We start from the raw sequence: 21,867 nt of genomic DNA, 5'->3' as shown, positions 1-21,867 counted from the left end.
CGGCCCACCCGGGACCTGCTGATTCCCAAAGTCTGGGCTGGGGCCCCATCATCTGAGGCTCCTCCCACCACACTTGGAGAACCCTGGGGGCTGCTCAGAGGTTCTGAACTTGTCAGAGACGCACAGGGTCCCTGTATCCCAGCCCTGCCTTTGGCGGATCCTGCTGGACCCTCAGAGCACCTTTTACTTGGGGATCAAGACTGTGGTTTGGATAAGTTTTCACCCCAGAGACTTCGTCTCTAATGGAGGTACTCCAGGCCAGATGGGGAACAGACAGACCTGGAACCCACTTCAGCTCAGACCCAGAGGCAAAAGACAGTTGGCGCTGGGGAGGCCAGGGGTCAGCTGAACTTAGGAGAGGGCCAGAGTCTGGAGGAGCAGGGTTCCAGAACAGAGCTGCATGCTGGGAGGCAGCCCACCTGTGCTTTCTTCACTCCCCAGTCCAGAGGAGACCAGGTGCTTCCCCTCACCCCAGGATGCGGCCACCACCTGTCTCAATTTCTAGACCCAGACTCACAGCCATGCCATGCGTGCCTGTCTGTGCAGGATAAGACACAGAACCACCTGGTTTGGGGAAGACAGCCCTGCAGGGTGGGAGACAGCACTGAAGGGTGGGTTCTCCTTCTGGAAGTTCTGGCCCCAGGCCCTGCTTCCATCCTGACCCAGCACAGCCAGGCAGATGGGGGCGGGGGTGCTCAGGAAATGCACAATGGCTTGGGACAGATGAGTCAGGTGAGCAGGGGAGGGGCCTGGATCCCGTGCCACCAGCTGCCCCTTGGCTTCCTTCTGCAGGGGATGGGAATGGTTTGGGGGCAGCTAATGTCCTTCCCTGGGGATTTGGCAGGTCCTGAGCCAGGGTCTTGTAAGCTGATGCCCCCCACCTCTGCAGTCTTGCATCAGGTTCTGCCAACCTGTTGGAACAAACACTGCCTGGTTGCCATGGTGATCCTAATGGCTTTGGGGTGAAGAGAAGAGAGCCTACGAGAGCCTGCAGCTGCTGTAAACAGGAAGTTAGGAGGGGCAGCTGCCAGTGGAGGGGGCCTCTACTCACACCCCCATCCCAAGCTCTGAGGGGAGCTAAGGGGCTGGGGGCCAGCGACGTCACGAAGATGCACCAGCCGCTAAGACTAACACCACGCAGCCTGTCGGGGCAGAGGGCGCCTGGTGGCCTCACCACTCTCTTTTGCAGGTAGGGAAACTGAGGCCCAGAGAGGCCCAGAGAGGGGAAAGGGCTTGTCCAGGGCTACACAGCAACAGGCTGGGTTCCAAAGCCAACTCTGGGCCTCTGTTTCCCCAGGAAAGCATAATCCTCAGGGTCCTTCCCTCCACAAACATTTCCTGGGGAGGGAATGATGGTCCCATTCATGCCGACCCCTTCATTGTCCCCCAACCTCCTGGGTCAGACTCCTGCCCTGCCACACTCCTCCACTGCCTTGGGCCTCAGTTTCCCTCATTAGTAAAACGGAGATAGCAGCAGCAGAGCCCACCTCTCAGCAGGGGGAGGGGATGGCCTTACCGAGGAGCAAGTGCTGGTTAGAGTCAGCTGCAGCTCCTCCAGTCCACAGGGGTTGGGAACTGGAGCCACCATTGCCCAGGACCCTCCAGTGGCCTTGGGAGGGTCTCTTTCCTTCAGGGACTTAGTTTTGGCCTCCACAGGTTGGAGGTTTAAGCTCATCCTTGTGCGATCCCACAGCCAGTAGAGGACAGGGAGGGACGCCCCTTGCCCTGTGCCTGTGCCCCAGGCCTCGAGCTGAAGGATTTACGTTGGCCCCCTTGCCCCAGGCCCCCCACAGCGGTTCTGAGCTTGACGGGCTGTGAGGGGGCAGCTCGGGGCATGCACAGGAGTTAGGGCACAAGACACCCTGCCTATGGGGATCAGGGCTCGGTGGGTCTTGTGGGGAGGTGGGTTTACTCATGGAGCTTCCATGAGTGGTGAGTGGCTTTTCCTTCTTAGGGCCAGGAGAAAAGCACCAGGCTCTGGGCAAACACTCTGATGGCTGCTGACAGGCAGGGAGAAGGGGCCTCAGAGGTGAGAGGCATCCTGGTAAGTCCAGGGCACTGCCATCACTTTTAATAATGCATGAAATCACACCCTATGGTGGCAGCCCTTGGAATTGCAGGCACAGCCTCCTAGCAGTCAGGCTTCTCCCACAGCTCTCTGACCCCCGTAGCACCGGTCGGAGGACAATGGCAGGAAAAGCGGGAAGGGAGGTGGATCACAGGGAACTCATGGGCACATAGCCCGGGAATTCGGGTCAGGGTCCCTGCCTGCCCTCGGCTGGAGGACCCTGAGGGACTGCAGGAATCTGTCCCATTACCTGTGCTATCCTGGGTGGTTCTGCCAGCAGAAGTGGTGGCTCCAGGTGAGAGGGGGTCTGGCCCACATGTGACCCCTTGCCTGGGGCACTTAACCAGAAGCCCAGTGGGGGTCCTGCTGCCAGGATCTGTGCGGGTGGAGCCTGTGCCAGGCTGGGTGCTCTGGGGCCTCAGGCCCGAGGTTTTCATGGGGCTGGGGGTGGGGACAGAGCAGCAGCCCAGCCAGGGCTCTGCAGGTCTCCGTGAGGCCCAGGCGACCGGCGGCAGAGCTGGGAATGGGTCAGGTGCCTGGCTCCTCCATGCACATCCCTCTGCTCACAGGAGGCCGAGGCACTCGTCCTGGCTCTGGGGCCCCAGATTCCTTCCTCAAGGCAAGAAAAACCCCCTTGGGATGGGTCACCTGTAAGAGCAGAGGCTGGGAGGGAAGGACCCAGGCTGGGGCCCTGTAATTTTCTTTTGCTGCTCCCTCATTATTTTCTTCTAAAAGCTCAGATAAAACAGCTTCCCGACTGAGGCCCAAGGCTTTGGGCAAGTGGCAAAGTCCGTAGGGTCTGAGGAACTAAGGGTGGATGGGACCCAGTGCTCTAGCTCCTCTGCCAGGCCCATGGCCTCTGCAGATGGGGTCACAGTAGTCTGGAGGCCTCCAGATGAGCCTCCTGACCACTGAGGCAGGACACCCCCAGGCTCAGCACCAGGGTCGGCTGGGGACAGATCTGGACCAGCACTCCTTGGGCCCCTCCCTGCTGGAGTTGACTTAGACCAGTTGGAGCCGGCCCAAGTCAGTGCTCGGGGGCTCCAACCTGGCAACACGTCACCATGGCAAGCTCAAACTGGAGGCAGGGCCTGATGTATGGTAGGAGGGCTTTGGGCTGCCTGGTCAGGGAGCAAGGTGGCCTCATGGGGGTGGGCAGGTGTGAGGACACGGTGCTGACTCGGCCAGGACAGTCCAGGGAGGCCGGGGGGGGACCCCCAGGGACCCAGAGCCCAGCCAGGAGCCTATCTGGGCTCCAGGCAGAGTGGTTCCTGGGGAGATAAGCTCCCAGCTTGTCCTACCTGTGGTCAAGTTCTCCTAGAAGCCCCAACGCTGGGTTCCTTGCTCTGCACCCATGTAACAGCCTGGCCCGAGCCAGTCCTGGGCACAGTGTCCCAGGGGCCTGGTCAGGGTCTGAGCCAAGGGCTCACAGGCACCTTGGCACCGTGAGGATGGCATCCTGGTGCCCCAGGGAGGTCCACCCTGGCGGTGAGGAGGTCCCCATGGGGGGAACCTGCTCCAGCAGGCCAGGGAGGTACAGGCGAGACTCAGGGGACAGGGCCAGGGGTCAGTGCAGGATGTGGGCCCAGCCTTGGCTGCCCACGCCCCAGCCTCAGAGGCACAGACCGGGGGATTCAAACTTGGCTCTAGGGAATGTCACCCTCTGCCACTTGCGGGTCACTGAGCATCTGATGCTGGAAGCCGAGGGAGGAGGCGGCTCCAGCAGCTCCTGGGCCAGCAGCACAGGACCCTGGAATTGGCCAGCCTGGCCCCCCTGACACCGAGCATGAGGCAGCCTGTGCGGACGGAGCAGGAAAAGGACACCCTGCAGGCGGCAGTTAGTGGAAATGTTTTAATTAGAGGATTTTTAGATACAGTGGTTAATCTATAGCCCACAATTCCTTACTAATTATTAGGCGCCTCATGCTGGGAACACACGCTCTTCCCTTACAGTATAAACAGAATCATCGCATTTCATAGTTCTTGTGTTACAAGATTCACATCTTTGTTAAGCCAAGGACTGTGGCACAAAAGGACATTTCATTAGCCGAAGTCACGACAATTTGCTAGAAACACTGATTACTTTAGAATGCTTTAACTAGAAAATATATTGAATTTCCATATATATTAACCATATACATGTATAACTATTACTAAGAGTAGTTCAGTCATTACAAAATAAGACATTCTGGGAGAGGCTACAAATACACAACCCGTTGGATCCCCCGAAGGCCCTCTGTGCCCAACACATTGTGGACATCAAACTGGGAGCTCAGCAGCTCGACACATCCAGCTCAGTGAGCTGGGAAGGCACTGGGGCCTTGAGCCACAGGTGCTGTGGGCTCAGGGGCCCCCAACTTCCACCACGATCCTGTTGCCAGGCCACGTGTTTCTCAAGGCGAGCCTTGGCCCTTCCTGACCAGGGGCCCGGGTGACCAGTCCTCCTCGAGCTCCTATGGGGATCATCCTGCCCCTGGGTCTGTGGGCTGGAGCCACAGGTGCAGGGGTCCCCCAGCAAGGGTCCTCAGGGTGGGAGGGCAGGCCGGCTCCAGGCTTCGTTGGGACCCGGAGGCCAAGTACCCGCCTTGGCAGTGCTGGGGTGCAGGACACGGGCCCGGCCCCCTCTGCCACTTCCTGGCTCCATCTTCGGCACCTCCTGCTGAGCCGGGACCCAGGCCCACTCCGACAGCGTCGAGGATGTCAAGGAAGTTCTGCAGCTTCAGCGGCCTCATCCGCGGTGCTTTGAGGAGAGCAGCCTCCAGGCAGAGCAGGATCAGATGCTTCAGGAAAAGGGAAGAGCCTGAGGGGCAGGCGGTGGCCGGTTGCTGCTCTTTCAGGGTGTCCTGGTGCCAGGACCACCTGCGTCTGGCGGGGACACATGGACACTGATGTGCGAGCACAGGAGTGGGGGTTGGTGGGAGTTGCGGGGAGGGATGGCGCAGGTGCTACACGTAGAGGCTGGGGCAGCTGCTGAGGCCAGGGCGCTGCTGGGCAAGAGGAGGCCACACGCCTCACCCGCAGGTTGGGCTCCATTGTCAGGGCCCCGCCATCCTCAGCTGCCTGCGATGGCACTGAGGGGGCGAGCTGCTTGAATGGCAGTCCTCCCCGGGCCCGCCTGGCCTGGGTTAGGCATCTTGTCCTCCTGATGGCCCAGGCGGTGCGAGCTTTACAAAGGTCTCGATGCCAGTTCCAACCTGACCAGACCAGAACTCTCTAGCACTCTGCAACCCAGAGCACTGGCATCGGGGGGACAGAATACACAGCACTATTTACAGAGGATGGGGCCGAGTGGGGGGTGCTGGGCACACGGAGGTCACCTCCTCACTTTTAATGATGATAATGCAACAAAAACCTTTATATAAACAGTTTATTTACTCTAAACAGCAACACAGACAAACGCCATATAAACACAAAGGAAGTGATGCGGAAACGCAACGCTGGCTGACTGTGGATCTGAGGCTCGTAAGCAACACAAGCCGGGCTCTGGGAGAGGAGGCAGTGGGGCGGGGCAGGTCTGATTTTCTGTTTCGTGCAGCCAGCTGAAGGCTAAGTGCAGCTCTAGACGGCGTGAAGCATGCCTGCATCCGCGAGCAAAGGAACTAGCTCCTTGGGACTCATTGAAGTATAAAAGTTTATAATTTTACAGCAGTTGAAATACTGACATCAATATTAAAATAAAAGCAAGTTTTACATAACAATCAAAAATACAAAAGACTGAAGGAAGAGACCCTGTATGAAAAACTGGGCGATTCAGCGAGCCAAGACTGTACCAGTGGCGGAAATGGAAAATGGCGCCCGCCCAACCCTCCCCAGGTGACCAGTAATTGTAGAGAGCAACGTTAGATTTGCAAAAATGTTGTAAACAAGTTCTTGCCACACCAATCCCTTCCTTTTTATGATGCCACAGGTCGCTGCTTATGAGGGAGCAAACTTCTTGGCTTGTGCTCGAACCCTTTTCTCGTATTCCACTCTGTTTTGGCTGAGGAGGTCAAAAGAGAGACATGTTAGCATGTGCGGCCGCTGCACGAGGGCGCCCAGGAAGCCTGGAGCGCATGAGCGAGGAGGTCTCGGGGGCACCGGTCCTGGGCCAAACTGGGAGGAGGGTGAGCCCTGTGGGTTTGCCGGTCTAGCCAGTGACCAGCAGCTTCTTTCCCTACCTCTGAGGCAGCATCCATCATACTCGTCACTGGAGGAAACAGATCTCCCAGTACCATCTGCTTCAAAACCAGACACAAACCTCTGGGGGGTTTGCCCTCGGCTCTCAGTACCATGGGAGAAGGTGCGAGCAGCTTACGGCAGCCAGGCAGGACCCCAGCTGGGGCTCTAGGGTGAGAACCACCGCTGGTAAAAGGGGCCAATGTGCATCGCCCCGAGAGGAGATATTTGCAGACAGGGTTCCTGGACACCCAGTGCTGGGGCTGGTCAGTGACCCTCACGAAGGTGTGCAAAGCCCCCTTTAAGAAAGTCAGGGGTCTTTCCAAGCTGTGCTGTGCAACCAGCGAGGCCCCTCAGAACACAGCCCACGGCCTGAGGCCCAGCTATAACCACAGCCCAGGCACGGGGTGGCAGAAGCTCCTCAGCTGCACCATGGCGCTGACGGCTCCAGTGCCCAGGACCCTGCCTGTGGCCTCCCTGGGGAACGGCTGCAGCGCCAGCAGCGGGAGAGGCAGAGCTGCTGGTGCGCCCTGTGCTGGCCCAGCGCCAAGGAGGTTGGTGTGGCCCTGAGAGCTGGAGAGTGAGGTCATGGGACCAGCGCCTACAGTGGTCTGAGCACACCCACCCCCGGCCCCTAACCTTCGACCCTGGCTCCCAGTGTTGTGTCAAGCCCAGGCCACCACAGCCCCAGGGCGGAGGCAGTGGCCAGGGAGCTTTGGAAGGAGTGGGCGGAACAGCCAAGTCCAGCTCAGCCACTGACCAAGTGAAGGCCGGGACGGGGCTGCAGTGTAGGACGTGCCCTGTGACCTTTTGGGAGCAAGGTGGGAAAGCAGGCAGACCCCACCAGCCTGGGCCAGCACCGACCACACAACCAGAAGAGCCTCGGTGCCTGACGGTGCAGAGCAGTGTCCCATGGTACCTCGGCCACACGCCGCTGCCACCAACACAGAGAACCCAGGAAACCCCGGCTCTGCTCTATGAGCAGCAAGGAGACATCTCGGGCTTGAGGGCCACACGCCTCTGTCGCAAGGACTCAGCTCAAACGAGTACCCCAGTGGCCTTATTTACAAAGGGTGCAGGGCCAACGGGGCGCGGCAGTGAAAGCACACAGCGCCCAGCTTGAGGTCAGGGCAGGAGTCGCTGACGCTCCACTCGAGCCACTGAGCAATGCCCCCTGGCGGGAAGCCCCAGGGAAGAGGCCAGATTGAAGTCCGGAGGGGGTGGGCCAGGGGGCTCTGGGACCTTGGCCCTGCCGGGGGGTTCTTCTGCCCTTAGACAACACTGGGCTGGGCCCAGAGACCTGAGCCATCTTGGGAAGAGAAATACCTCTCCTGCAACGTGGTGCTTCTCTCAGGTGGACTCGCAACAGCTGGGGTGCCGGCTGCTCAGAGCAGCCCCAGCACAGTCTCAGCCTCTGCTTTACCCTCCACCTCCCACTCCAGATGCCCTCCAGGAAGGGACAGGCCCCTGCCTGGCCTCTCCCGAGGGCCAGCCCCTTGGGTCCCAGGCCACTGGGGCACCTGGGCACTGTTCTCAGAAAATGCTACTCTCCGTTCCCCAATTCCCCTCAGGTGTGGGCCTGGGTTTCTGAACATCGGCAGATGGAGCAATGGGCGTCAGAGCCCCAGACTAGCTTAAGGCCCCGTCCAGACCAGCCTGGGGAGGACCACAGGCTCACACGCCACGTTTAACCACTGCTCACCCCAATTACGTCATACCAGGCCTCCTCCCTCATCACGGAGAGTGGACGCAGGACCCACGTGCCATGCGGGGAAGGGCCAGGCATGGAGTGGACGCCTGGCACTGGGGGGTGGGGGGGTAGGGATCACAGCAGCTGGGTGGCCAAGAGCAATCTGATCATCACGCCCCCCCTGACCACCCCCATTGGAGGCACCACACCCAGGCGGGACCAGGAAGAGGGGCTCGAGATGGGGAGAGCAGCAGGAGATCTGAGGTCCCTGGTTGAGCTGGGTTGTTGGACATCCCTCCCTCAGGGCCCCAGTCAGGGGGATGTTCCCTCTGAGCTGGACCAGAGTCCCAGGGCCGGCCCGGCCACAGCTCAGACACAAAGTGGCCAACACCTGAGCTCGGCTTCCTGACACCCACCCCACCGCGGGTCACCTGTTTCTGCACACGCAGATCCCTTGGCTGCAGGACAGCCCGGCTGCCATGTCTCACCCCCCCCACCGCTGCCTCCCAGCCAGGCTGTCAGGGGCAGCCTAGACCAGACTTCAGGGAGGCCAAGAAGAAGTTGCAGCAAACGGGGCTGGATTGCTACTAACCAGTAGATCGTGTAGGCCTCTGCTTGAGCTGGGTCTTGGATATTTGGTTCATTTAGAAGTTCCTGTATTCCTAATAAGATCTGCGTAAGAAACAAAACAAACACAGCAAGATGAGGCCAGCGGGCTGAAAGGCAAACTTTCCCGGGATGGAGGATCACTGGCCCTCGGGCCCTGAAGGGTGGAGGGAGCTCGCACTCCATACCTGCTTAATCGTGATGGCCGGCCTCCAGTCCTTGTCTTCCTCCAGGATGGACAGGCACACTGTGCCTGAGGGGTACACGTTCGGATGAAATAACGGCGGTTCAAACTTGCCTGGAGCAAAGGGAATGAAAGAAACATGTTTCTGGTGGCAGGTGTCTTCCTACCAAGTAATGTCCTGCCCCGACGGGGCCTCTCCCCCTACACTGGGGCACCCGGCTGGTCACCAGGCACCTGGCCAAGAACTACTTAGAAAAACGAAACTGGCCCTGAGGTGGGAGGAGTAAGCAGCCACCTTCCTGACAGACTCAGAGGGGAAGCCACGTGCTCCCAGGACCCCACCCGGGGTAGCTGGCATTCAGAGCACAGAGCCCCAGATGGCTGCCCCCATGTCCTCCCAGCTGGGCTGTGGCCTGACTCAGGAAAATGGGAAGGGGCCACTGCAGCAGGTGAGGAGGGTCCTGCGGGAAGGCCAAGGGCAGAAACTCAGAGGCCCTTCCAAACAAGTGGCCATTTTCAAAGCAGATCATCCTGCTTCAAAACAGAGGCTTTTATGACCCCACATTCTTCCTTCAAAAAAAAAATAACACAAAGCAAAAAAAGTTAATTTTCTTTTTAAAAAATAAAAATAAAAAAGAATACATATAGGAAATTTGAAAACATAAAAGAGCAGAGAGCAGCAGGGACTTCCCTGATGGTCCAGTGGTTAGGACTCTGCGCTTCTACTGCCGGAGACGTAGGTTCAATCCCTGGTTGGGGAACTAAGATCCTGCATGCCTTGTGACACGGACAAAAATAATAAAGGAAAAAAAAAAAGGCAGGAAAAAATTGCCATTTTGAGCCCCACCCAGGGTCCGTTAACTCACCTAATGTGTGTTTTTCTCTCATCTGGGCGCTTTCCCCCTTTCTCTTGATTTTTAAAACATTATTTAATTATACCCAGAAAAGTTCAGCTAGTACACTTGATGAATTACCAAAAATGAACACACCCACTCATACCAACAGCTTCCAGAAAACTCCCTCCCTCACCTGCCTCATTATCCCAACTTGTACACCCGCCCCGGCCCCAGACCAGGACTCACAGCTCTACACCCAGGGGTCAGTTTGCACCTTGCTGCCACACAGGCCTCGCTGGGAGAAGCTGCCCATGGACTTGCCCACCCCACCGTAGGTGCACATCTGAGCTACTACAACTGAAGGTGCAAACATTCCTGAACGTGAATTCTAGTGCACACAATGTGAAAATGCAGGGTTGTAAGGTGTCCATGTTGAACTTGAGTAGATACTGCTCATTTCCACAGCGGCTATATCAACTTACATGCTGCCAGCAGGGTCTGCATGTTCCCACGCTTTGTGACTTTGCCAGCCCCTGGTGGTGTCAGCCATGGAATTCAGCCACCCTGATGACAGTGGCTGCCTCTCATGGTTCTGATTTGCATTTTCCTTTCACTCCCTGCGACGCACTTGCTGCTTCTTTGGAGAAGCTCTTCTTTAAACCTCTCACACGCTTTTCTTGTTGACTTGCAGATGCTCTTTATGTACGTAGGACACAGGCCCTTTGTTATTTGTCTCCCAGCACCCCCCAGCCCCTCACCCCCATCTCAGGTGACTGGCTGCCTTCCCTCTGCACCAGGTCACCCTCCTGACTCCTAACACTGCAATCACATGGACTGCTGACCTCCACAAACGGAACCTGGTCCAGCTCCTTGGCATCTGGGAGACTCACTCATGTCACGAACACTCAGACTCTTCCTTCTCTCTGCTGCAGACTGTCCCACGGTTCATCTGTCCATTCTACTGTGAACAGACACCTGCACTGCCCCCAGCTTTTTCCAGACACACGCCGCCCAGGCCTTTCGGTGTGCACACTTGCACCAGGGCAGGTGTTAAGTGTAGCCTCAGTAGACAAACCGAGAGCTTTCTGAGAGAAGTGCTCTCTAGAGCTGGGCCCCTCCCTCCCCACTGCCTGCCTGTTCCCGCTGGGTTGTCACTTGCAGTGTCTGGTGATGAGGTCAGGCACCTTCCCCTGTGCCCACTGGCTGGGTGAAGAGCCTCTTTTGGGAAGGGCCTGAGCTAATGGCGGTTTGCCCTTTCTCACTGAAGTGCAAATGCTCTTGATGTATTTGGAACGAGAACTGACAAACACATCCCATCTCTCTCCTCACTCTCACTGGTGTCTCCTGATGAGGAGATGGTCTTGATTTAAATGCAGTCCAGCTCATCCTTTCTCTCCTTATGGTTAAAGTGCTCTCAGCCCGCCCACGTGATGGAGAGGTCCTCCCGTCTCCTCCACAGCTGTACTTCCCACCGGGCACCAAGATCCGCAGGACAGCGAGCTCTCCTTCCACTGGGCCCCCCATGCCTCCCAGAGTCGCCTCTGTCATCAGCCAAGCTTGTATACGGCTGGCCTCTCTGGACTCTGCCTTGCAGGCCTGTGTGTCAGTGTCCCTGCAGCAGATCTCGGCCCACTTTCCATCTTGCCGTCCTACAGGTCTGGGTGCTCTCCTCACCCAAGCGGCCTCAGACTAGGCCTCACAATCTCCCCCCACAGATTGGGCATGGCTGTTCTCAGCACCCTGCATTTCCTGCATTTTAGAGTCTGCGTGACAGTTTCCAAAAAAGTCTGCTTGTGTTGTGACTGGGATCACACTGAACCTGCAGAAGAGCTGGGAGAGAACAGGCACATGCACTCAGTCTTCCGAGCTGTGCACACGGCCTGTCCTGCCAGGGATCAAGGCTGCCCCTGATCCTTGCAGAAACGTCTGATCATTTTCAGCGGAGAGATCTTTTTTTTTTTTGGCCACGCCTTGGGGCTTGTGGGATCTTAGTTCCCCGACTAGGGATTGAACCCACGCCGTTGGCAGTGAAAGCTGGACCAGAGAATTCCCTTTTAAATTTATATTTATTATTTTTTTGGCTACACTGGGTCTTAGTTGCAGCACGTGGGATCTTTGTTGGGCATGCAAGATATTCCGTTGCAGCATGCAGGCTTCTCTCTAGTTGTGGTGTGCAGGTTTTCTCTCTCTAGCTGTGGCACGCGGGCTCCAGAGGGCGTAGGTTCTGTAGTTTGCGGCACGCAGGCTCAGTAGTTGTGGTGCACGGGCTTAGCTGCCCCACGGCATGTGGGATCTTAGTTCCCTGACCAGAGATCAAACCCATGTCCCCTGCATTGGAATGTGGATTCTTTACCACTGGACCACCAGGGAAGTCCCCCCTCTTTTAAATTAAATAAAAAATTTTGTGAATTAGTCTTTTATTCAGCAATCTTAGACTCAGGGAAAGATTGTCTGCAGTCTTGTCTTCCAGTTCTTCTGCTGGGATTTCTTTTTCTTGTCTGGCTCTATCTTCTTGGAATTCCAATACAATGTAGAATAGAAGTGATGAACGTATAGCTACAATGTCTCATTTCTTGATTAAAGGTACTTTTTAAAATTTTTTGGGGGCAGCATTGGGTCTTTGTTGCCGGCATGGGCTTTCTCTAGTTGCGGCGAGAGGGGGCTACTCTTTCATTGCAGTGTGCGGGCTTCTCATTGCGGTGGCTTCTCTTGTTGCGGAGCACGGGCTCCAGGCACATGGGCTCCAGAGTGCAGGCTCAGTAGTTGTGGCACATGGGCTTAGATGCTCCACAGCATGTGGAATCTTCCCAGACCAGGGATCAAACCCATGTCCCCTGCATTGGCAGGCGGATTCTTCACCACTGCGCCACCAGGGAAGTCCCTGATTAAAGACATTCTTTAAGGTAATACCTGCACGTGGCAAAAAAATTCAAACAGCAAAGAACCACCCCAAATGAAATAAGTCTCCATCCCAGTGGTTAACTGTTAGTTTTAGAAATTCTTCTGGTTGTGCCTTTATAATAGACATCTTGAATTACTGACCACCAGAGTGAACGCTGACACAGTCCTGGTGCTGGGGGCACTCTTCACATGCTGGGGCATACGTTAAAACACCCAATTAACCACACACAGATAGCATTTGCTCATTTCCAGCTACAAAAGGGGAGGGACCTGGGGTCCTTTCTGAGTTTTGCTGAAATGTGCTCTGATGGTCTGGCCACTGCACTATCTCAGATGCAGCCCTGGCCCTTTCTTCCTGCCGCTTTCTCTGGAGACTTCAGCACGCTATCCACCCAGGGTGCACACGCTGCACCACATAAGTATCAAATTCTAACAGGCAACAAAACCCTCTGGGGGGTGAGGCTCTGGACCGCTGTCCTTCTGCATGTCCATCCCATCCAGGGCTGGAACTTGGTGGCACTGAGGGCCCACCTCCCAGTGATGAGAGCTGATTCTGGGTCTGAGACTGGGCCTATTATGTGCACCTCTAGCCACTGGGGGTACAAACAGACTCAAATCCACAGCCAGCCCCAGGGATCAGAGTCCCTGGAGCCACCCCAGGAGCAGAGCAGGACATAATTGAAGCTCCACAGGCCCAAGCTCTCTGAAGGAACAGGCAGAAGCCGACCGACTTCTGAGGACTGCATTCTACTTACATTTCGGAGGTGAGGATGGATAATCGTCTTTGAACAGCATCCGTAGTTTAAACAAGCCTCCTTCCCACGGAGTCTGTTGGGAAATAAAACTGTGATCAGGTGTGCTGCGGGTCTCTGCGGCGGGCTGGGCCCAGGAAGGGCAAGGAGCTTGCTCCAGCTGCACCCCAGGATGGTGAGGGCCCCCCAGAGGCAGCTCCTAATGGCTCACAGCCCACTAGCAGGACTGTTGGGGCCTCCATGACCCCCGAGTTGGAAAGGGCCTTCCCTGGAGAGACAGGAGGCCCTAGGGGGCTCCCGCCGACACTGAGTGGGTACAGTGAAGACTTGGCGGCTCTGTGAGGCTCCTCCCTCAGGTCCCATGGGTCCCTGGGCAACCTCCCAGTTCCACGGCCCAACACCCCTCCCCACCCGCCACCCCCAGGCCTACTGCTGTATGCTTACAACCAACCATGGGTAGGAGAAAATGGAGACGATGAAGCCCTGTCATCACCCAGACACCTCAGGAGTCTCCTCCTTCCTTCCAGTTCACCCAAGAAGAGACCCTCCCTCCCAAATGCTTCCAACGTGCCAGTCCTAACGGACCCAGGCACACTCAGGTGAGCAGAGGAGGCAGCACCGTGGCCCATGAGTGCAGGACACGCGGGGCCCCACATGGCTGTCTTAGGTGGCTGATGCCGGGCCTCTGTGTCTAAGGATCTGCAGGTGTCCCAGGCTCAAGACCCACACCCCCCGCGCCCCAGAGCATCACCATGTCCAGGTTGCTTCAACCTCAGCCCCCCTCCACCCCCTCCAGGGCTCCTCCTGCTCCTGGGACGTGGCAGGGGGGCTGCATGACGCCACCCCTCCCCATCTGCTAGAGCCCAGCTTCTTCCTGAATTAAGACTGCCCGGAGGGCCACATGTCACCCTAACCTTGTCCCCCTGGCCAGGGGATGGGACCACGGCCCGCGTGACCATCACAATCATCACACACACTTGAACCTGAGTCCTTCTGAAGGGGGGCAGCCCCTCTTACCCCCTTCTTCCCGGGAATGGCGCACTCCCAGTTCATGAGGTTCATCGTGCCGTCGGGATTTTTTGTTGGGACGGCCACAAAACCCTGAGAGGAAACAACACAGGGCACATCAGCGCCGTGGCAGCCGGTTCCCTGCTCCCGGGATAAACCCGCCAGCATCAGCCCAGAGGCCAAATGGCCGACCCGCAGGGACCTGACGTTCTTGTCAAGGGGAAACCATCACCCTGCCACACGCAGAAGTAAAGCTTTCCTTACAAATGGGTGGTCTTTTCTCCAAGCTTTCCTCTCCTGGGCGAGTCTGCTGAGGGCGATTCCCGACATGTTTGCGTCCCTAGAAGAGATGGGCAGAGTGTGCGATGAGCACCGGCAGCTGTGGGCCCTCTGCCCCCTCACCCCGTGCCCAGCCCAGCCCAACAGACTCGCTTCCAAGAAGCAGGGAAACCAAGGTTCCCACCCGGCCCCACACGCCGCTCTGGACAAGCTGTCACAGCTCCCCCCACCCTGGGGTGGGGGGGGGGTGCTCCCAGCCTCCTGGTGCAGGCAGCTCACCAGGGAACAGGAAGCGGGTCTCCCATCCCCAGGCCCCCATGGCATGCGCTGTGACCTGCATTTCATGGTGACACAGAGCTCCAGAGAAGCAAAGCCCCAGGCCCAGGTCACACAGCTGCCAGGTGCTGCGTGGGGAGGGGCGCCATGCACTCGCAGCAGCCACCTGCCCACTAGCCCTGCCCTCTTTGTCCTGTGCACCTGCTGGAGTGACAGGGACCCCAATTCCACCAGACTCCGTAGCAGAGGCAGGGACAAGACGGGGATGTCCAGAGCGTGGGCCCGAGACCTGGGAGGGGCAGTCTCTGAGCACTCCCCTTTCCCGGTGCAGGGACGTGGGGGTGCTGGCAGGCCTCCGGCCCAGAATCGGGGGCTCAGAATCTAGACTCATACCCGGCCAGGAGGAGAGCCCTGGTCCTGGAAGGCAACCAAGAGGGAGGCAGCCCTGGGCAGAGAGCAGTTTAACCATGCAAGGGGTGGGGGCTGCACAAGTCCAGAGGCAGCACCCCCGCTCCCACCAGCATCCAAAAGACCCACCTGTCACCAGACCTGGGGGCTCAGGCCTTCCCTGGCCCCTGCCACTTTCTCATCCTACAGCCCCACCCTAGGAGCCGCTGCCACTCCACCTGTTGTGAGTGGGCCAAGACCTGTCTCCCAGTGACTTTGGGAAAGTCAACAAAAGGGGGAGCAGGCCCTGCAGCCAAGCTACGCAAACTCCTGGTCTCTCCTGAATATCGGCTCCCCTGCACCTCTGGACCACAGACCCTCAGGGCTTGGCGGCATCAGCCATTCAGATTCATTGCCCGGAGCTGTCAGCCCATCTCCCAGGTGCTGCTCACGCAGCACGCAGACCGGACCAGACCAGGCATGTGGCACTCTATCATAACCCCTGCTGCCCTCGGCCTCCTCCTGCCCACGAGAACGTGACCCTTAGGGACTTCCCTGATGATCCAGTGGTTAAGAATCTGCCTTCCAATGCACAGGATGCGGGTTCGATCCCTGATGGGGGAACTAAGGTCCCACATGCCGCGGGGCAACTAAGCCCACACGCCGCAACTAAGACCTGAAAACTTGCTGAAGAATTTGACCCCAAGTGTGTTTGCTGGTCTTCAGAGTCCATGGGAACATTAAAGATACCCTGAATCAAGTATTTCCATTAAGCAAGCCTTTAACAAGACCGAAGAGAGTGTATCCTACACGTGCATGGCCGGTGGCTTGCCCCCACCCTGCAGGCTTGCACTGGAGGGCCCGGGGACAGGCCCCCTCTGCACCTCTGGCAGGGAAGAGGTCCAGCACCTCGAGTTCCCTAGGACAACACGGGGCACGCTCCGCAACCACAACACAGCTCTCAACCAGGCACAGAAGAACAAACTTCTGCCAAAGACAGAACTGGAAACCAGCCGTGCTTCCCAGCTGTGCCGGCCCTGACCCAGAGTTGGGGACCACCAAACCTGTTTTAGACCTGAGAAGGGAAGATCAGAAGTAACCTGCCCACTGAGGGAGAAGCCTCAACTCAAACCCAGGGGGTCTTCCCACTTCCGGCAGGAGGGCTGCTCCTCTCTGCAGCCCCTGCCTCATACTCACTCCTGCAGCCCCCTCCCTTGGCTAAGGCTGACCCCCAAGTGCTCCAGCAATCCAAATCAAAACCTTGTTGCAGCATCTGCTGGGACACTTTGCCCCCAGGCCTCAAACAACACAAAACACGCCCACGTTCCTGCAGGAGAGGTGGAGTCAGGTCAACAATGCAACAGCAGACCAGCCGATCAGTGGGGCCCTGGGCGGCTACCTCACTGGGTGCTGGTTACAAGGGCATGTCCCCAGGCCCAGTGGCCCCATGGAGCCAGGAACTCTGCGGGGATCTGGCTCTTGGATGACTCCCCAAGAAATAAGCATCGCTGGCGGGGAGGGCGGGTTTAGGATGGCCACCGCAGCCTCCAGCATCACCCACGAGCCCAGGTCTCAGGAAGTGGGGTGAGTTACTGCAAAACACCAGAGCAACGGGATGTGGTGTCATCAAGAAACACATATACTCATGTCATCATGAAAAAAAGCGAGGGTCAAAAATCAAAGCCCGGGTTTCCCTGGTGACACAGTGGTTAAGAATCCGCCTGCCAATGCAGGGGACATGGGTTCGAGCCCTGATCGAGCACATGCTGCGGAGCAACTAAGCCCCTGCACCACAACTACTGAGCCTGCACTCTAGAGCCCGTGCTCCACAAGAGAAGCCACCACAATGAAAAGCCCACACACGGCAACCAAGAGTAGCCCCAGCTCGCCACAACTAGAGAAAGCCCGCGTGCAGCAACGAAGACCCAACACAGACAAAAATAAATAAATTTATATGTATAAAAAAATCAAAGCCCCCCACTCAGCAGGCATGGTGACAGGAGCTGTTGCCCTGGTAGCACTCTGACCCAAGCACACCTTCTAAAAGGCTATAACCTTGCCCAACCTCAAGATTAAGTCCAAGACAAGTAACACCAGGCCTGCACCCAAAACAGAGTTTCTCTTTGCCACCCCCAACCCCAGAGCTCTGGTCTGCCCGCTTCCTCCCCATCCGTGGACCCGACCGTCAGTAACACGTCTAGGATCTCCTTCCCTGGATGGCACACCTCTATCTGCTATTTTCATTCATTCATGCAACATAAATTGAGGAATGGTGAGTGTCGCTGCCCGGACGGCTGACATGGGGAGAAGTGCTAGGTGCCAGGAGACACAAAGCAGGACGACTAGGAGACAGGCGGCACCTGGGTCCTAATGGTGGTCAGGTGGCTGCCTGGACACAGCCTGCAGCAATGGGCTTAGTGCAGGAACATAAGAAAGAGCCGGAAGGGTGGGCACTGGTCCTGAGGGCCTGGGACTGCTTGAGGGAGGCGGGGAGATACAGCGGATCAGGGCACAGGAGAGCGCCAGCCGCTTTTGTCTTTAAGACTCTCTTGTCGGAGGCTAGGGCAGTAACCCCAAAGTCTGTAAAACTGTAAAACCTTCATTCCTGAGACTTTCTCAAACCCTTCAAATGGCTCTTCTAAATAGGACTCAACCCCACCTCATCCCCAGGGCTGGTGGGAACGACCCCCCCACACGGGGCTTGAGGGATGTGGAGGATGTCCACAGCAAGCCCCTCACCAGCCAGGGCAGAGCACGCAGCATAGGCTGGCGGCCACCTCTCAACTAATGAACGCAGAAGTTCAGCAGCAGAAGACAAGCAGCTGGCGTGAGGTTCCCGAGTCTGCGCTCGGCCAGGCATCAAGACTGGTTTCTGGAGCCCCAGGGCAGCACTCTGGACACCGAGGATCCGTGGATTCCGGAATGGGCAAGCCAGTACTCGGGCGGCTCTGGAGGGGCAGGGCTGGGCCAGGACGCAGGAGAGGCCAGCAGGGCAATCCTGAGCACGTGTATGCTGACCGCATGCCAGGACCCTGCCACAGGCCACCTCTTCTGCTGACAACGGACAAAGCTGCCTCTGCAGGCCCTGTCCAAGCACCAGCTGTGGTTGTCTCAGGTGCAAAAGGTAATGGGGGGGGGTGTCCCCACAGGAGTTCCTGCAGCCCCTTCCTTAGGGGTGCCAATGGACCAGAGTGGGAACCAAAAAGACCGCTTCCACCACCAGGGCAAACAGCCACAGGTGCACGCCTGCACTGTCCCAGGCAGAGACCTGGCCTCCTGCTCCCCAGGAGAAAGCAGCCAATTTGGTACATTTTAATTACAACATGGAGCCACTACTTCAGAATCGCACTTAGGATCGAATCTGCCTTCCCCAAATGACAGAGAGGCACTTAAGGAGCAGTTAAGTGTTACTAGACACTTTAAAACAGCAAAATCATAAGATATGAAAATAAGATATCTATGAACTGCTAAAGACAGCCTGCAGGGGAGGACCCGGGTTCTCCAGGGAGACCCTGGAAATCTGCCGTCACCTTCTTCCAGATCGGGCTGTACTTGAACCCGCTCTTCTAGTTGACAGGAGACTTCAGAGCCACTTACTGGCTGCACATGTGGGCGAGTGGATTCTACCACCCTCAACCTTCTCACCTGTAAAACGGAAAATAGCACTGTGACCCCACAGGTTGGCCGGGGATGAAACTGATAAAGGATCAGCAGCCCGGATGGGTCTTTTTCACCTAAACGTAAACTCCCCAGGGGAAGGCACTGGCTTCACCTGATGCAGGCACCCTGCACTCAGGAGACACTCCAGACCAGGTGCAGTTCCCTGTTCTTTCCTGACATTACTTCCCAGGACCCCAGGCCGTTTCTGAAGCAAGGCCCCAAACCCCCAGCAAGATTCACCAGACAAAGGTGCAACAAGATACAGAATTCACGCCTAAACCACCCGAAAAGCCATAAACAAGTCAGGACAAACTTGGGATCCATCTCTCTTTTCTGTTGGATAGGTTTTCTATCCAAACGCACGGTTTCCTTAAGAGCAAGAAACACTTACGACTACAGGCTTTAAAAGGAGACCAACAAAAGCCAGCTCCGCAAACACAGAAAAGTAACTTTGCTAACTGAAGAACTAAGCTTATTTCCAAATCATACAAACCAGACCAGTTAATTCCGTGATTTAGGGGCAGGTGCTAGTCGTTACCATGATCCCAGCTAATCATCGCCTCGCCTTCCTCCTACTCGCCTAACTACCAGTTCCAGCCTCCGTGCAATTGGTACAAAGCAGTCTTGGGAGGAAATCTCCCCGTTAAGGGGAGCGCTAACACTCAGTGTCCCACCAACTGGGAGCGGAGCTCCGGAGGCGCAAGAGCTCGGACTTGTTTTCATTTCTAGGCATCACACGCCACCCCCCCAAACGCGCCCGCGCTTCTGCAGCGCGCGGCTTTGCACTCTTTGTGCGGTGCGTCCTCTCCCGGGCTGGAACGCGCCACAGGTTCGCGCGCACACCTTGACCCCGGAAACGCTCCGCCTTGGCGGAGGGCTCGGCGCTCCTGTCACCGCGGCCCGAGCGGCGGGCGCCGTCTGCGGCCCTGGACGCGACCCGCGCGCCGCGAACCGCCCGAGTGCGCGCCCGAGCGAACGTCCCCCGCCCCCCCGGGCTGCGACGGGCCGGGGCTCGGGCCGCGGGCCGGTGAGCCCAGCGGGTCGGCCCCCGCCACGGCGTCAGCAGCCCGGGGCGGGCCGGTTCCCGGGAGCGGGCCGGGCCGCGGGTGTAGGGCGCCCGCCTGGCCGGGCCCGACAGCGCTGGAGGCCGCGGCCCGCCGAGGCCTGGCCCCCGGCCCGTCCGCCCCGCGCGCTCACCTCGGGCGGCCGCGGCCCGGCGAGCGAGGCGGACGAGGCGGCGGCGGCGGCGCTCCCTTTGTCTCGGGACTTCCCTCCCGAGCCCGCTCCGCGCGCAGCCCGAGAGCTCGAGGACCCCGGAGCGGGCGGGGCGGGGCGGGGCCTGCGAGGCCTGTCCGCCGCGCGCCTGCCCCGCAACCCGCCGCCGCCGCCGCCGCCCGCCCCGCGCCGCCCGCTAGGCCGTTCGCCGCCCACCGCCCCCGTTCCGCCGCCGCGCGCCCGCGCCCCGGGCCCGGCCCGGGAGCCCGGCCCGGGGGCGGCTTTCCAGTCAGGCGGCGCCCTGGACACCTGCTCTCTTAAAGGAGCCGCGTCCCCGATGTGAGGGAGCGTCTGCAAACTCCCCTTCGCGGGGCACGCGTCCACCCGAGGACACACCGGCGAGCGGCGGGGTAACGGGGAGGCCGAGATCTCCAAGGGCTCCCCGGATGCCCCGCGGGCACCTCCCCGGGCACGGCTCCCAGAGGTCTCCTTGGGGCTAGGATCCGGGGCCGGGGAGCAAAGACTACTGAGGCCTAGGGATCCCCAAAGCGTCGCAGCAAGGTGACGATCCCTCGAGTACGGCACACTGTGAAGCCCCTTGCAATTGGCCAGTTCGGGGCTCTGGGCGGGGCGTTTGTCGAATCTGCCCAATGAGCAGACCCCGTACAAAAGGCCGAGTGCTGGCCCGACCGACGGAAGGAGAAGTGCGGACGCTCCCTAACCCGGGGGCTGGCACTGGGGGGGGGGGGGGCGTCGGGGCTGCGAGCGGGTGGGGGAGGGGAAAGGAGGCTGGCTGAATCACGGCCAAGTCTCCGCCGTCCCGGTCTCGGGTCCACCCTGAACCTGTGTGCAAACGCGGGTCCCTCCCGACCACGCTGGGCGCCTACCCGTCGGGCGGCCCCTGACCCCCGCTCCCCTGCTCGCGGTGGGAGAGGGCGCTTTCCAAGGTCAGGCCGCCCCGCCCTTGGGCGCTTTGGGATCAGGTGGCGAGAGGTGTCCCGGGCCCCGACCCGGGCCGCGCGGCCGGTGCAGGGCTCCTGGCGGCCCTGGACAGCAGAGGGGGCTTGCTCTCATTCACTGCTTCTTTCCCTTTCACAGTCTCCCTCTGTCTCCTTCCTCCTTCCTCCCTCCATTTCCTTGCATTCCTCCTCCCCACCCCAGTCCCCTAGTTGGCACTGTGCTGAGACTGTTGGCCTCCAGGGAAGGGACCCTAGGTCTGGTGTCCCAAGGCCCACATCTGGCCCAAAGCTCTCGGCGGGTGTTCAGTGGATGAATTGCGTGTGCTCCCAGCAGTTCTGTTATTCTGGAGGAGTACAGTGAGGAAGGCCATAAGCCCTGAGGTGGGGGGTGGGCAGCGGTGTGTGTCGGGGGTAGTCTGCTGGGTCTGGTGTCTCTGTTGGGCTGGAGAGGGGGTCTGTCTAGGGTACCTCCTGGTCAGCAGTGGCCCAGCGAGAGGGCCTGGTTATAGTGTTTGGGGTCCCAGGTAACAAAGGCCAGAGGGCCCAGCCCCCTTGAGCCGCATGTGAGCATTCCAAGTCTCTCCTAGGCTCTGAAGTCCAGAGGGACTGCCCACTCCTGGGTCCCCACAGTGACCCAGCGTGGGCCTGGCCTGAGGCGCTGCCTCCCTTTGTCCCTCCACTGAGGCAAATGCCAGGATCAGGGATTGTCTGAGACATCTGTTCTCTGGGTCCCCAGCCCTGGTTCGCTGGCTCTGAGTGGTCCTGCAAGTGTGCATTTTAACAAATGCCCCAGGTGGGCCTGCTGCACAGCACCTCGCTGCAGAGCTACACTTTAAGAAACCCCAGGAGCATAGGCCTCAGGTGCCAGTGCCATCTTTCTTGTGAGAATAC

General features: G+C 58.5%; 1 protein-coding gene across 3 annotated transcripts; it reads right to left on the bottom strand.

The window, feature by feature from the left end:
• Positions 1-5,416: 5,416 nt before the first annotated feature.
• Positions 5,417-20,119, bottom strand: UBE2I (ubiquitin conjugating enzyme E2 I). 3 transcript variants are annotated; one of them, XM_032605463.1, is made up of 8 exons: positions 20,000-20,119; positions 18,673-18,787; positions 14,465-14,540; positions 14,210-14,293; positions 13,196-13,268; positions 8,708-8,817; positions 8,506-8,585; positions 5,417-6,047 (listed from the first exon to the last, which is right to left on the bottom strand). In XM_032605463.1, the coding sequence occupies exons 3-8, from the start codon at positions 14,528-14,530 to the stop codon at positions 5,984-5,986; spliced, it is 477 nt and encodes a 158-aa protein (XP_032461354.1). In that variant the 5' UTR covers positions 14,531-14,540; positions 18,673-18,787; positions 20,000-20,119; the 3' UTR covers positions 5,417-5,983. The 3 variants fall into 3 exon arrangements, with proteins under 3 accessions (XP_032461354.1, XP_032461355.1, XP_032461353.1); XM_032605464.1 differs by lacking the exons at positions 18,673-18,787; positions 20,000-20,119 and adding an exon at positions 17,882-17,929; XM_032605462.1 differs by lacking the exon at positions 18,673-18,787 and having other exon boundaries at positions 5,418-6,047; positions 20,000-20,117.
• Between the last annotated feature and the right edge of the window lie 1,748 nt (positions 20,120-21,867).

Source organism: Phocoena sinus, chromosome 15, assembly GCF_008692025.1.
Source record: "Phocoena sinus isolate mPhoSin1 chromosome 15, mPhoSin1.pri, whole genome shotgun sequence".
Taxonomy (NCBI): Eukaryota; Metazoa; Chordata; class Mammalia; order Artiodactyla; family Phocoenidae; genus Phocoena; species Phocoena sinus.
The sequence above is the reverse complement of the archived record's forward strand: the minus strand, read 5'-3'. Positions and strand labels throughout refer to the sequence as shown.

What these genes read in the sequence shown, in the direction of transcription:
- UBE2I (XM_032605463.1), bottom strand. Translation starts at nt 14,530, where the DNA reads ATGTCGGGAATCGCCCTCAGCAGACTCGCCCAGGAGAGGAAAGCTTGG. An exon ending in GGAGAAAAGACCACCCATTT is followed by an intron (nt 14,294 to 14,464) that starts GTAAGGAAAGCT and finishes GTTTCCTCTCAG; the next exon opens with GGTTTTGTGGCCGTCCCAAC. An exon ending in CCATTCCCGGGAAGAAGGGG is followed by an intron (nt 13,269 to 14,209) that starts GTAAGAGGGGCT and finishes ATTTCCCAACAG; the next exon opens with ACTCCGTGGGAAGGAGGCTT.